Below are 14138 nucleotides of genomic sequence, written 5' to 3' on the forward strand. Positions count from 1 at the left end.
GAAAATAAGTTATTAAAAATTACCAATGTACAAATAAAATTCACCTTAAGAAGTCTAAGTTGTTATAATAAGTGAAGCTATAAGCAGCTAAGCTTTAAGAAATCTAGAGTATTAGTACAGAATAGTATATATGCTTACTTATGAGGAGAAAAAATTGAGACAGAAGAAAACTTGGTATTAAGCTAACATCAAGTTAGTGTTTTATTCTGGGGCTTAACTTCCCTTATAGTTGCAAATAGCCATTTAGAAAGTTGAGAAAGAGGAGAAGAAAAAAAATCTAGTTTAGTAAATGCATATTTTCCTACATGACTTTTTTTAAACTAGTCTCATATCCTAAGTTATTTCTATTTCTTCAATTGTCCTAAGTTTCTGTAATCTTTACTGACAAATAGAAAACTGTTCAACTTTACACTTTCTTGCATTTCTGTGCTTCCAAGTACAAACCAATTTCTTTTACATGCTGGCGGAGGGGTTCTGGTATCTGCAGGAGTGAAGCAAGTTGTGTCATTGGCTGTAACCGAACGAAGCCCCTGATTGCCACCTTGGTGCAAGAGGGAAGACTTAGGAGAAGGCTACCTGCATTTCTGGACCAAATATCCTAGATATTTTCTTTTTAATTTTTATTATGAAAATTTTCAAAAAAGGAAAAGTTAAAAGATGAGTACAGTGAAACCCCACACATCCACCCGCCAACCTAAGGCCATATTTACTTTAAGATGTCTTTTTCTTCTTCCTTTTCTCTTTCCCCCAGCTTTCTGCAAGTATGTATGCATGAATGTGTATATTTTTGCTGAACCACAAGAGTATATTGCAGATATCATGCCACCCCACTTTTCAATGCTTTTGGGCATGTGCATCTCCCCCAACCACAAGAGCACAGCCCAAAATTAACAAAAAGTCACTAGTCATATCAAATACACATTCAGATTACTCAGTGGTTCCTCAAATGTTTTTTTTTTAAAATTAATTAATTAATTAACTTATTTACGGCTGTGTTGGGTCTTCTTTTCTGTGCGAGGGCTTTCTCTAGTTGCGGCAAGTGGGGGGCCACTCTTCATCGCGGTGCACGGGCCTCTCACTATCGTGGCCTCTCTTGTTGCGGAGCACAGGCTCCAGACGCGCAGGCTCAGTAATTGTGGCTCACGGGCCCAGCTGCTCCGCGGCATGCGGGATCTTCCCAGACCAGGGCTCGAACCCGTGTCCCCTGCAATGGCAGGCAGACTCTCAACCACTGAGCCACCAGGGAAGCCCCCTGGGGTCACTCTTCATCGCGGTGCGCGGGCCTCTCACTATCGTGGCTTCTCTTGTTGCGGAGCACAGGCTCCAGACACGCAGGCTCAGTAGTTGTGGCTCACGGGCCCAGCTGCTCCGCGGCATGTGGGATCTTCCCAGACCAGGGCTCGAACCCATGTCCCCTGCATTGGCAGGCGGATTCTCAACCACTGCACCACCAGGGAAGCCCCAAATGTTTTATATAGCTATTTTCTTGAACTGTAATCTAAAGTCTCTTTTATTTTCTAACAAATTTCTAAAATATTTTTTCTTTTGTAACATACTTTTTGAAGAAATTACACCAATTATCTTGGAGAAAGTCCCAGATTCTGGGTTTGTCCAATTAATTCCTCATGGTATCATTTAACTTGTTCTTTACTCATAAACAACCCCGGCAGGAATATCTCATCTCACAAGTGATGTTGCATAATTTATACTGCGTCATATCTGGAGGTACATGATTATCAGGTTATTAGTGATGTTAACTTTGATCACTCGAGTTAGATGCGAAGCATAAAACTCTTACAAATGGCACTTTTCCCCCCTTTCATATTGAGTAATACGTGAGGTAATACTTCGTATTATGGACATAATCTGTTTTCTTTCAATCTCTAATGATTTTAGATTCCACTGGTGATCCCTGTGTGAATCAATATTTCACTAGGGGCTGCAAAATGGTGATTTTTCTAAGTCTGCCAATATTTCTACTTTTTTTTTTAACTGGCCATTCCTAGTACCTTAGGTAACACCCTGACAGATCTAGAATGTTATAAATGTACCGCCTCCTTTATAATTCATTCAAATGAAATGGCAGTGCAACCACCAAGTTTTTTTTTTCTTTTTTTAAAAAAAAATATTTAGGGCTTCCCTGGTGGCGCAGTGGTTGAGAATCTGCCTGCCAATGCAGGGGACACGGGTTCGAGCCCTGGTCTGTGAGGATCCCGCATGCCGCGGAGCAACCAGGCCTGTGAACCACAATTACTGAGCCTGCGCATCTGGAGCCTGTGCTCCGCAACAGGAGAGGCCGCGATAGTGAGAGGCCCGTGCACTGCGATGAAGAGTGGCCCCCACTTGCCGCAACTAGAGAAAGTCCTCGCACAGAAACGAAGACCCAACACAGCCATAAATAAATAAATAAATAAACCCAAAGTTAAAAAAAAAAATTTAAATATTTATTTATTTATTTTGGCTGAACTGGGTCTCAGTTGTGGCACGTGGGATCTTCACTGTGGCATGTGGGATCTTCTAGTTGCAGCACGTGGGCTTCTTAGTTATGGCACGTGAACTCTTAGTTGCAGCATGCGGGATCTAGTTCCCCGAACAGGCATCAAACCTGGGCCCCCTGCATTGGGAGCGTGGCGTCTTACCCACTGGACCACCAGGGAAGTCCCCACCAAATGTTTTTCTATATTTGAATTTTGTATCACAAACCAGACGCGTTTTTACTACATGGCTCCTTTGAGCTAAGAACCATGCAAGGAGTTGGGGATGCAGGGTGAATAAAAAGCAATACCCTGTGCCTTTCTCAAGAGCTTAGAGCCTAGCCTTAATAATAAGCACATATATATTCCTTAAAGGAAAGAAGTATAATTATCTGCTTAAAACTTTAGGTAGTTTTTCATAAAAAGCTTCCTAATACAGAATTAGAAATCATTTAGGGGGAGGATCAAAGTCAAGTCGCAAATATAAAAATAATTTGAGTACTTAATTCATTACTCTAAAAACTTCATAATTTAAAAACTTTGCAGCAAGGCCAACAGGATTAAAGTTACCTTCCCTCTCCCTACCCCATAATACCTTCCACTCCTTTTTTTTTTACAGTGAGATTTTGCTTTTTCCATAGAACTTCAATAGTCAAAGCTCCAAGATACAGTGAAGACTAATATGGTTTACATTTTGCTTCCCTATGTGCCCCATGCCAGCTCGATGTACATTTCACTTCTAAGATATTTATACAACATACACCTGTACCAAAAGCAAAACAATAGGAAAGCCTAAGATATGGAAAGTTACTTTTGTGTCTAAGCTCAACAAAGTGGTATCTCGTTCTTCTTTGATTTTTCTTATGAATCAACATCTTAGGAGAAACCATAGTTGCAGAAAGCTCTCAATCTTTGACAGAGGATGCATATGGCAAAGCCTAGCTTGGGCCCAAACCAAACAAACTGTGGTTTTATTTTTTTAATGGAAGTTTCATTTGTAAAAATGTCATTGACATTCCAGCTCTGATAGCATATTAATCAACTAACTACTCAGGGACAGAGTTAGGGTTGTCGGACTGGGCCTTATTTCCCTTCCTCATATGGAGAGTCTCCTCTTTCCACAGCAGAGTTACAACCAGAATAATAAATAGTTCTCACTTAATATACAGAAACTGCTATGAGTTCGCCTTTATTTCACAAAAACAAAGCTGAACTTCATAATTTTCTGTACATTAGGAGAACCACTTGGCAATTTATTATAAAGGCTCATTTATGCCAGGAAACCTGTTGAGCAGGAAACCTTCAAGTGGGAACACAGAATAGAATTTAATGCGGGTCCTTAAAAGAGGAAAGTTGTTTGCATTGTCATTCTATTTTAACAGGTCTTGCTATGTTGTAAAAATAGTTAAGGACCTGTGGCCCTTGGAAAAGCTTTGAACTAATGCAAAATATAACTGGCCTTTCGGTCAGAAAATAGCCTATTCACAACTGGATAGTCTTAGCCAATATAAAAATATGCAGTCTTACAGGGGGGAATAATTTTTCGAAGTGCCTAAATTTGGTTAGAATTGAGTGATGAAGGATCTCAGATGGTCTCAACTCTCCCAGAAAGGTTCAAGAAAAGAGCTAATGGGCAGATGTTAAGGAATATTACTACAAAATATAGGCATTCTTAAGCTTCACAAAAATCAGTACAAATTATATACAGATGTTACACTGAATTAGCAATTTAGATATTTTGCTTTTGTTTTCCACACCTACAGTCATCTCTAGTGAAGGGTAAAGGAGACTGGGCATATGAGGTAGATATATTATTCTTCAAATTAACAGTCCCATGATTAACAGATTTAGCTTTAGCTTTTTCAATATGCATAATTTTACTTAATATAGTCCTTTTTAGGTTCACAGTATTTCAGAATACTTTAAGTTAAAGATCAGTGGATCGTAAATACTTTGAAATATATCTAATATGAATCCATTTGGGGGTGGATTATTTTTTTCGACTGAGAAGACATTTATCCACATAGTGCTTTAGTAGAAGAAATGACACTTTTGACACATTGATTTAATTATGCGGTTGAAATTGGAAGGATTTAAAGGGGAATTCATATATTTAGTTGCAAATACTCACCTGGCATTACATTTAGAGTTGGGAGTTGGCTAGGTCAGTTTAATGTTTTGGGGCCTTGTGAAAAAAAGGGCCTTAAACAGTTAATCTCTAAGGAAACTTCTAGCTTCAACTCTATGGGATATACTTCAGTAACATCATCAGTGTGCTTTGAATACGGAAAAGATGCTTCTTAAAGTCTAGATTTCAGCTAAATTACTTCTATAAGCCCACGTCCCTCCTGGGCTCTAAGATTTTGGCAACTTTGGGATTATTAAATTAATTAAAAAAGGAGGCCAACAGACTGAGGTGGCTTTAATGCCTTAGTAGCCTACGTAAGCAAACCAACACTTAAGCCACAAATGCCTCAAACTTAAGAAATCAAAACCTAAGGACAACTAATCACAAACAGCCAACTAGGCTTTCCCAAATAATCAACCCTTAAGCTACAGTCAATCAAATGCTTTCCTTCCCTTTGCACCTACCTCATCTCTATAAAAGTCTCCCCCAACTCCAGCTCCTCCTGGTGGAGGGCTAACCACTTCCAGTTTGGTGCTGCCTGATTCAAATCGATTTTAAATATAAACTCAAAAATATTTATTTATTTATTTATTTTGGCTGCGCCAGGTCTTTGTTGTGGCATGCGGGATCTTTTAGTTGCGGCACACAGACTCTTAGTTACAGCATGCATGTGGGATCTAGTTCCCCAACAGGGATTGAACCCAGGGCCCCAGCACTGGGAGCACGGAGTCTTACCCACTGGACCACCAGGGAAGTCCCTAAACTCAAAATTTTTAATATGCCTCAGTTTATCTTTTAACAGGATGAAGAATTCAATTTCACAGGCTTGCTCTTCAGTGCATTTTTTTTCTTGAAAAATTTCTATTTTAATGAGAGAAAAGTTTGCCATTTCTATCTATCCTCTGCCCCACACCCCACAACTCCCCAAATCCTGATGGTTCAGCCTTTATCTTCTTGACGGTTTTCCCCTATCCACTTAAAACATTTATAAAATGATGTTCTGCTGATTATATGCATGGTGTCCTTTTATGTATACCGGCTTTAAAAATATGCTAAACAGGCACATGTATATAAATTGGCAAAATCTTTCTTGAAAGTCAACTGGCAATGCATAGTAAAGTCCTAAAAATGTGTATACACTTTGAGGGTTCATTTTCGCTTTTGGAATCTAACCTAAGGGAATAACCTGATAAGAGTGCGCCTTAAAGGATATTCAAACTAGAGCTTATAATAGAAATAACTGGTAACTAAAGTATCTAATCTCAGGGGGATTTAGGGGGTCCCATGCAGTACTTACTGATTTGGGAAGTTATTTATTTTATCCTCAATTTTTGAGATTATCTTCAAATTCTTTTCTACAATGAATATGAGTTACTTTCCTAACAAAGTAAATATACCACTGGCTAATATGTTAATTTACTTATTTCTTTTGCACATGTACCCACTACTCAAAATCACTGATAATTTTAGTTTATTCTGAAAAATCATCAACCCATGAAACAATTGAATTCCTTAGCTACAACTGTTACTGAAGTGTGTAAGAGTGGACATGGTCTGCTGCTCCCAAGAGATTCCAATTGAGGGAAAAGAGTAACTTACTGAAATAAAACAATTGTAAGTGACAGAAGCACCAGTTTTTGTCACTGTTTTTAAAGACAAATCACATGTCCTCATTTTTTCCAAATAGTTGCTTCTTATTTTAAATTATGAGGAGTCAGAGAAATGAGGTACTGAAGCAAACACTTTTAATAAGAATACAAAATTCACACCAGAGGCACATTCTGGGGAATGTAAATGAACTATCACAAGTAGTAATTCTGCTGGAAGAATAAAATAAGGCTCTCTCAGAGTACAAATATACAGGAGGGAATGATTTAAAATAGGTTTATGATTTACAGTCACATTACATTGTGTTAAGCACTGAAAACAGGCATATTAATTAAAAAGCCAGCTAAATGGCATTTGAACATATATAACAAATCTTACAGCCCACAAAGTTCATGTATGACAGTAATTTTAAGTACTTCATTTCAACACAAAAGAAATGAACAGGCGAAGAGATACCTCTCAAAATATTAATTTATGTCTATGTCAAAAATCAAGAGAACTTATATTTTAAAAGGATTACATTACCGATAAAACCACACAGCAGACAGGCCGACCACATAACACAAAACCAAAGGCACTGAGCAACTGAAACAGCACTGGCCCTTCCAGCCCCCTTCTTCTGGCTACCACCACACGGACCCACGTCACCTTTCCTTTATTCAAATGAAAACAAGTCCTCTGCCTTCCCATTCTGCAAAAGGAATGAAGAAAAACCAAACAGCAAATTCTAGAGTTGATTTCTCCATAAACCTTAAATGTGGCTTAACAAATACAAAGAAACTCAACATTTATACACAGTGCTCCTTTGCAAGGAAGTAACAGACACATCAAACATTATCTGAAAGGGGCTTCTTTATGGATTTATGTACATTGGTTGAAAGAGAATTACTGTATCTGAGAAGGCACATATCTGTGATTTAAGGCTTAACCGGTATTGTTACACATAGAAGTCAATGAAAGCTGTCTAGGAATTCACTTCTGTCAAAGTGAAACTTACCCAAAAACTAGCTTTCCAAGCACAAAATTCTACTCTAGAAACCACGGAGAATTTCTATTCCCAAGTCTACCTGTCAAAAAAATTCTCTTAAGCAGGTTTCATTATGAATCAAAGAAATGGCTAACATATGCGCTCCATGACTTTGGGTGACGCAAATTCATAAGTTCAAAAGCCTCACAGAAATGACAGTGTGATTCCTGCGTCTTTAAGAAAAAGTCTTAAACAAAATTATAATGGTACAGATTCATTTTTAAAAAGGTATCTGCCACAACTCCACCAGCCAATCAGTCATTCATAAGAGCTGCCACCTCTCTGTGGATGCTGCAGGAACACCATATAATTTTACTCTGCAAAATAGTTTCTTTTTTTCTTTAAGACAATACATGAAAATGAATCTCTTAAAGATATTTAATACATTCATATATAAAATATCTGATGTTGATACAAATCATGTAAACCTCCCTTCGGAAAAGGTACAACTGGTCCTCATTTGCAGGACCAAAAACCTTGAATTTTTATCTTGTCAGTGCAAATCTATATTAAGTGTTTTCAAACTACAGAAATAGCCATCAACCCTCACAATACAAAAGGATTTCTCAAAAAGGAAAATTATTGTGTTCAGATTATAGAAATTATGTTTACATTAAAACCACCCACCTTCCCATCAAATTTAACAGTTCAATTGTTAAAGTATGAAAAAAGGGAAAAATTAAAGCTGTTTGTGCAAGAATCACTACAAAGGTTGTCACCCTTTCCCTCTTCCCACAACTCTGCTTAATTCTTACTAGGTTTGTTTAGAAATATAACAATGTGACTTTCTCTTTTTTTCCAGGTGTGATTTTACTGTTCTTCAAGCCAAGATGGGGCGTCCACTCCAGGATTTTTCAATTTGATATGGAACTGTTTAAGTGTCTGTTCAAGCTGCTTCTGATTCCCAGCAAAGTAAGCGGCAATGGCATTGTGGAAAAGGACCAGCTGATTGTGTAATACTTTAACCTGTGAACAGGGCAGAGTTACAAGACCAAGCATTAACACTAATGACAATGAAATATAAGGTGATTTATTACATGTCGTAATGAAAGAGCGTATCTCTCCTCCAGAAAAGTTGTTTTGACAAAGTATTTCTCACACACCGATTGTACATTGCTTTGAAACTTCGATGACTTCTTAACTTCCCTGAAGGGAACAGATCAGTTTAAGATGCTAAATATGTACTCTCTTAACCATTTTCAAACATTATTGAGCTTACTTTAATTAAACATATCATTAGATCCCCCTTCAAACTAAGTATATTCAAAATCAAATTCTGAAGAGGCAAAATTATACATAAATAATTACTATATGATACATGCTCTATACCAAGTATGGACATCATTAAGGCCACACTTTATGAAAACTGAGTAGGCTGGATACTTTTAAATACCATACTTCTCTGCAAAGATTGAAGAAGGGTGGCAAGAGTTGCCCAGAAAGCCAATTTACTTAAAGTTCATAGGCCTCTCAGTTATTTTCAATTGCTTATTACTTCTAATGATATCAAGAGTATGTTTTAATCAGGTAACACTATCTCTATGACTCTTCTAAAGAAATCAGCAAAGCATCAAAAAGAGTTTATGAATGAAGTGTTTCCTCAGGTCTTATTTATAATTGCAAATTGTTCAACAGTAAAGTATAAAATACACTCTAATTTACCCATCCAATGCAATATTCACTAAAACTGAGCTTTAATCATTTTTAATGATGTAAAAACATCTGATATATGATGCTAAGTGAAAAACTAGGATTATAACATATATGATATGACATCTGTATTCACTATTAACACACACATGCATAGTCTCTCTAGCCATTTCTTCGTCCATGTACCTCTATAAAGGAAATAACACTAATATATTTATAGTGGATATTTTTGATTTGTAAAGCCTTTATTTTAAAAATTAAAATGTTATAAAAATGGCATATGCTCAAGATTATAAAGTAAAATCTCCTGATCCACTCTGCATTTATTCTCTCCTCCTCGCCTGAGAGAATCACTGTTAACATTTTATTGTGTATCCTTTGAGAAATTTTCTAGGCTTATATACAATATTTAAAAACATAAACGGATTGCACCATGCACACTTTCAGTAACAGATTTTTACTTAAAGTATCTTAGATAACTTTTTATTCCATTCATTTATTCGTTCAACAGACCTTAAGTACCTTCTAAGTGCCAGGCACTGTTCTAGGAGATACAGAAAGAAATTCCTTCCCTCATGAGCTTACAGTCTTGGGGTGGAAAAAGGAGGAGGTAGGCAGGAAACCAAACTGACCCCAGGGAATGAGTATCTCAAGCCTTGCGAAGAAGATGGGTTAACATTTAGGGCACCTGGAGCTGCTGATTCAACTAAAGTTGTTTAAAAAATAAAAGGGATTTTTTTCTCTTTCTCTGACAAAGATAAGAAAGTTTCTGGCAGGGAGATAGTTTAAGAGGGCCAGAGACCATGAAATGACAACTAAAAATGTCTGTACAAACTAAAAAAAATACCTTGAATTCATCTGGTCAGAAATTTAAGGCCTGCAACCTTCCTAAATGAAAACCTTTGGTACCAGGTACAAGGATGACAACAAAACCTGATGCATAACACTATGCATCAGGCACAGTACTAGGGATACAAGGATACAAGGATAAGTAAGGCAGAGTGCAGTAAAAATGATGGTTAATATGATAAATGGGTAGTAAAAATACATCTTGTTAACTTAAAAAAAGAAAAAAGGCACTTGTGGGGAGAAGAGGGTTTTTTCAAGAAAGGTTGAAAGAGAACATCGGGATGGGAGAACTCTAACTCCCCTGCCCTCTGGTGCTGAGATAAGGGGGGATATTTCAAAGGATGATGAACCTCTACCCAGGGGCAATTATTAAGGAGACAGGATAATGATAGGAAAACCAGGTTTCTAGAAGGCAATTAGGAGGTGAGCAAAGTATATTATTATAATGACTGTTACAATAATGGCCCCAATCACCCCTCTCAATCCACACTCTTGGGGAGGCTTCTACAATGAAAATAAGCTTGGCCTGTAACTTTAGAAAATGAGGCCTGATAAGCAAGTGCTGGCGCTCTGGGACTAGTGTCGCCACGTTGTGAGGAAACCCTGTGTAGCCTCCCTTTGGGATGGAAGCCCATGGGGACAGAGGCCCAGTCATTCCAGCTGCTCCCAGTGCCCAGCAGGCATTCTAGTTGCAAGTGAAACAGGAAGAATCCACCTATCCCATACATAGGCAATGGTGGGAAATAATAAATCACTGGTGTAACAGGCCACTAAGTAGTGGGTGTTTCATTATGGATGTGCATTCCTGAAAAAGGTTAAAGGGACTTCCCGGGTGGCACAGTGGTTAAGACTCTGTCCTCCCCATGCAGGGGGCCCAGGTTTGATCCCTGGTCAGGAAACTAGAACCCACATGCATGTCACAACTAAGAGTTCGCATGTCACAACTAAAGAGCTGGTGAGCCGCAACTAAGGAGCACACATGCTGCAACTAAATAAAATAAATAAATAAAAAAAGAAATGTTTATTAAAAAAAATAAAATAAAATAAAGGGACCTCCCTGGCGGCGCAGGGGTTAAGAATCTGCCTGCCAATGCAGGGGACACGGGTTCGATCCCTGGTGTGGGAAGATGCCACATGTCGTGGAGCAACTAAGCCTGTGCGCCACAACCACTGAGCCCGCTCTCTAGAGCCCGTGAGACACAACTACTGAAGCCCGCACGCCTAGAGCCAGTGCTCCGCAACAAGATAAGCCACCACAGTGAGAAGCCCGCGCACCGCAACGAAGAGTAGCCCTCGCTCGCTGCAACTAGAGAAAGCCCGCGTGCAGTAATGAAGACCCAACGCAGCCAAAAATAAATAAATAAATAAATTTTTTTTAAAAAAGGAGGTTAAGAATGTGCTTTCCTAGGAATGAATGAGGGTCTAGAAAACAGTGAAAAGGAGGAAAATCAGAGGGAGGAGGATAGGCCTAGAAGGAAGAAAGGCTAAAAAGTGGCTGTGATACAGGAGAGAAATTAATAGAGAAAGCAGCTAGGGAACAGAGATTCAAACAAACAAGCAAGGCAAAACTGCTACTAACCAGCCCCAAGACCTAAGTGCAGTTTAGGAGTACATACAGTATCTTTGAGAACTTTTACTTCCAATTTTCTGGGAAGAGGCGCATTAGGCATAGTTGATACTGGTCACAGCCTCCCCAAATTTTTATTTGTTATTCACCTAGGTCATTAGTAAAATATCCCCATTACTAGTACTGTTCTTTTATAGAAATTACCAGAAAGAGCTCTGGAATCAGGAGGCACTCGTGCCAGTCCCAGTTGTACCACTTCCCAGTTTTCTTTGTGACACCAGGCACGGGTTACTTCTAACTTCACTGGCCAAGGTCTTTATCCGTTTATCAGGGATGCCATTACCAAACTGCATTTGTAGTGCTGTTGTAAGGGTTAAATGAAATGAGATACTACCTAGCACACTGTCTGACACAGGATAAGTAATCATTCAATTTCAGTGGAATTTAAGTTTACCTTTTTGATGGTTAAACCTTCAAACAACATTGACTTTTTTTAGTAAATAAAATTTCATTTATTTAGAACCCCCTGATTTGGAACTTGTAAGAAGTAAGATTGTGATACTGTGATTTATAATGAGAAGTAAATACTTGGTCTTCATCCCATTCCAGGCACAGAGCTCCTAAAATCCTTGTTAATTTCCTAAGTGATAAGAGCCTAGGAAGCATCTTTTGTTGTAATATTTGGTCTCTGGTTCTGTTCCTGAAATAGCCCCAGAGCTATTAAAGGTGAATGGAGTGTCTTCTGTTATTCACAACAAGCCCTTTTCAACCGCACCTGCCTTTATGTTAATGAGGAGATTTTTGGAAAGCCCCTAGATAACCACAGCTTGGGGCTGGTTGCCAGGGGAACTAAATTGTGATTAGAGAGTGGGAATTTTCACCCTCACCCCCCACCAACCTCGGGACAACGATTTAATCAGCTGTGCCTCTGCAATGAAGCCTCCTTAAAAATCCCTGTAGTGTGGGGTTTGGACAGCTTCTGGGTTGGCTGACACATCCACAAGCCAGGAGGGTGGTGCACCCCAAGCCCAATGGGGACAGAAGCTCTTGTGCTGAGGACCCTTCCAGACCTTGCCCTATGGACCTCTGCATCTGTATCCTTTAATATTTTTTTGTAATGAACTGGTAATATAATAAGTAAACTGTTTCCTGAGCTCTGGGAGCTGCTCTAGCAAATGACTGAAGCTGAGAAGGGGGTTGTGGGAACCTTCGACTTATAGCTGGTTGGTCAGAAGCACAGGTGATGACCTGGACTTTCGAATGGTGTCTAAAGGTGGTGGTGAGGGGGGTCCACAGTGTCAGAAGTGAACCGAATTGTAGGACACCTAGCTAGTGTCCAGAAAATCAGAGACTTGGTCTGTGTGGGGGAAAAAACCCACACATATCTGATGTCAGAGAAGTGCTGTGAGTGAAACAAGGAACACAGAGTTTTTTCCTTTTCAAAGATAGAAGCTGATGTGAAGTCTACCTTTGCACAGTGAAAAGGTGTGTGCTAAGCAAATAAATTTTGTTGACAAGAGTGCATGAACACGGTTTATCAACACTGCCTGCCTTGACAAGGCCTTCAATCCAAGGGCAGAGATGCTGCAGAAGGAATTCCTCTGCCTAATGGATCACCTCAGAAGAACCTTTAAGGGTCCCTTTACAACCCCATGATTCTGTGCTTCTAAAATGAACACATTTTTCAAGCAACAAGAAGGTACCTAATTTCTTCCAAATTATTCATTGTTTAGCACCATTCAAGTTAACAGTATTACACTAAAAATTTGTTTAAACATTCTTAACACAGACTTCCACTAATTCATATTGACTTCTTTCTCTACGTCTAGACAGAAAAGTTTTGCATTGCAATCACTTTTAAAACAAGCTTTAAAATGATAAACTGATTTGTGTAAGTATCTACTAAAAAAAGGTCAAATTATGCTAATTAAAGTTATAACCAGTGTTCACCTTACATGAGTGGAGTTTGATTTCAGGACCAAATCTCTTTCCTGTAAGTCACTAGAGTCAATGAAAATTACAGCTAGAAAAAAGAAGTAAAGTAAATTATTACAGGCTAGTTCACATTTGATTCCTATTTACATAAAAATGTTTTCTAAAACTGACATGTTCTCAGTAACCTCTGCCAGTGTGAATGAGTTTCAGGTCTCTTCTGGAGAACAGACTGTCAAAGATTGGTCAAAGGAGAGCTCTGAGGGCAGTACGTTTTGACAGAAGGGTGGAAAAGTTTCCAGATGACCTTAGGTATGAAATAACTTCTTAAAGATAAAAAATCATAAATTATGATGAAAAGATCGATAAATTAAATTACTTTGAAATTTAGAATTTCTATTCACCCAAAGATTGAAAAGACAAGTTACAAACTGGGGAGAGGGATCTGCATTACAGGGGCTGACAAAGGGTACGCATCTAGAAAATGTGAAGACCTCCTACACACCCAGAACCCAATTAAAAAGAGCAAATAACATGAATGCCATTTTACAGCAGAGGAAACGGGAGTGGCCAGTTAAATCTGAAAAGACTTCCAGTCTCATTAGAAAACAGGAAAATGCAAATTTAGACTGATGTGGGATGGTATTTTTTACCCTCTACATTAGAAAGACTTAGTAAGAACTCTTATACACTGCTGATGAGTGTATAAATTTGTACAACTACTTTTGAAAAGTTTGGCATTAACTAGTAAAATGAAAGATGAATATATCCTATGGAACAGTAAATTAAGATATAGATATAATGATATATATGTCTCTTCATATATATATCGATATATCTATATCTGTATCTATTTCTCTCTCTCTCTATATATATAAAGGCATTCCAGCCCCTAGAGTAATG

General features: G+C 38.4%; 1 protein-coding gene across 8 annotated transcripts in view; it reads right to left on the reverse strand.

Moving 5' to 3' along the window:
- Window positions 1-6325: 6325 nt before the first annotated feature.
- Window positions 6326-14138, reverse strand: part of ARFIP1 (ADP ribosylation factor interacting protein 1) — a 127556-nt gene continuing 119743 nt past the window's right edge. For all 8 annotated transcript variants that reach the window (XM_061192524.1, XM_061192526.1, XM_061192521.1 and 5 more), the window contains one exon: window positions 6326-8203. In XM_061192524.1, the coding sequence (XP_061048507.1) occupies window positions 8048-8203 (156 nt within the window). In that variant the 3' untranslated portion in view covers window positions 6326-8047. The remainder of the gene's footprint in view (window positions 8204-14138) is intronic.

The sequence above is a fragment of the Eubalaena glacialis genome, chromosome 5 (assembly GCF_028564815.1).
Source record: "Eubalaena glacialis isolate mEubGla1 chromosome 5, mEubGla1.1.hap2.+ XY, whole genome shotgun sequence".
In the NCBI taxonomy this organism is placed as follows: domain Eukaryota; kingdom Metazoa; phylum Chordata; class Mammalia; order Artiodactyla; family Balaenidae; genus Eubalaena; species Eubalaena glacialis.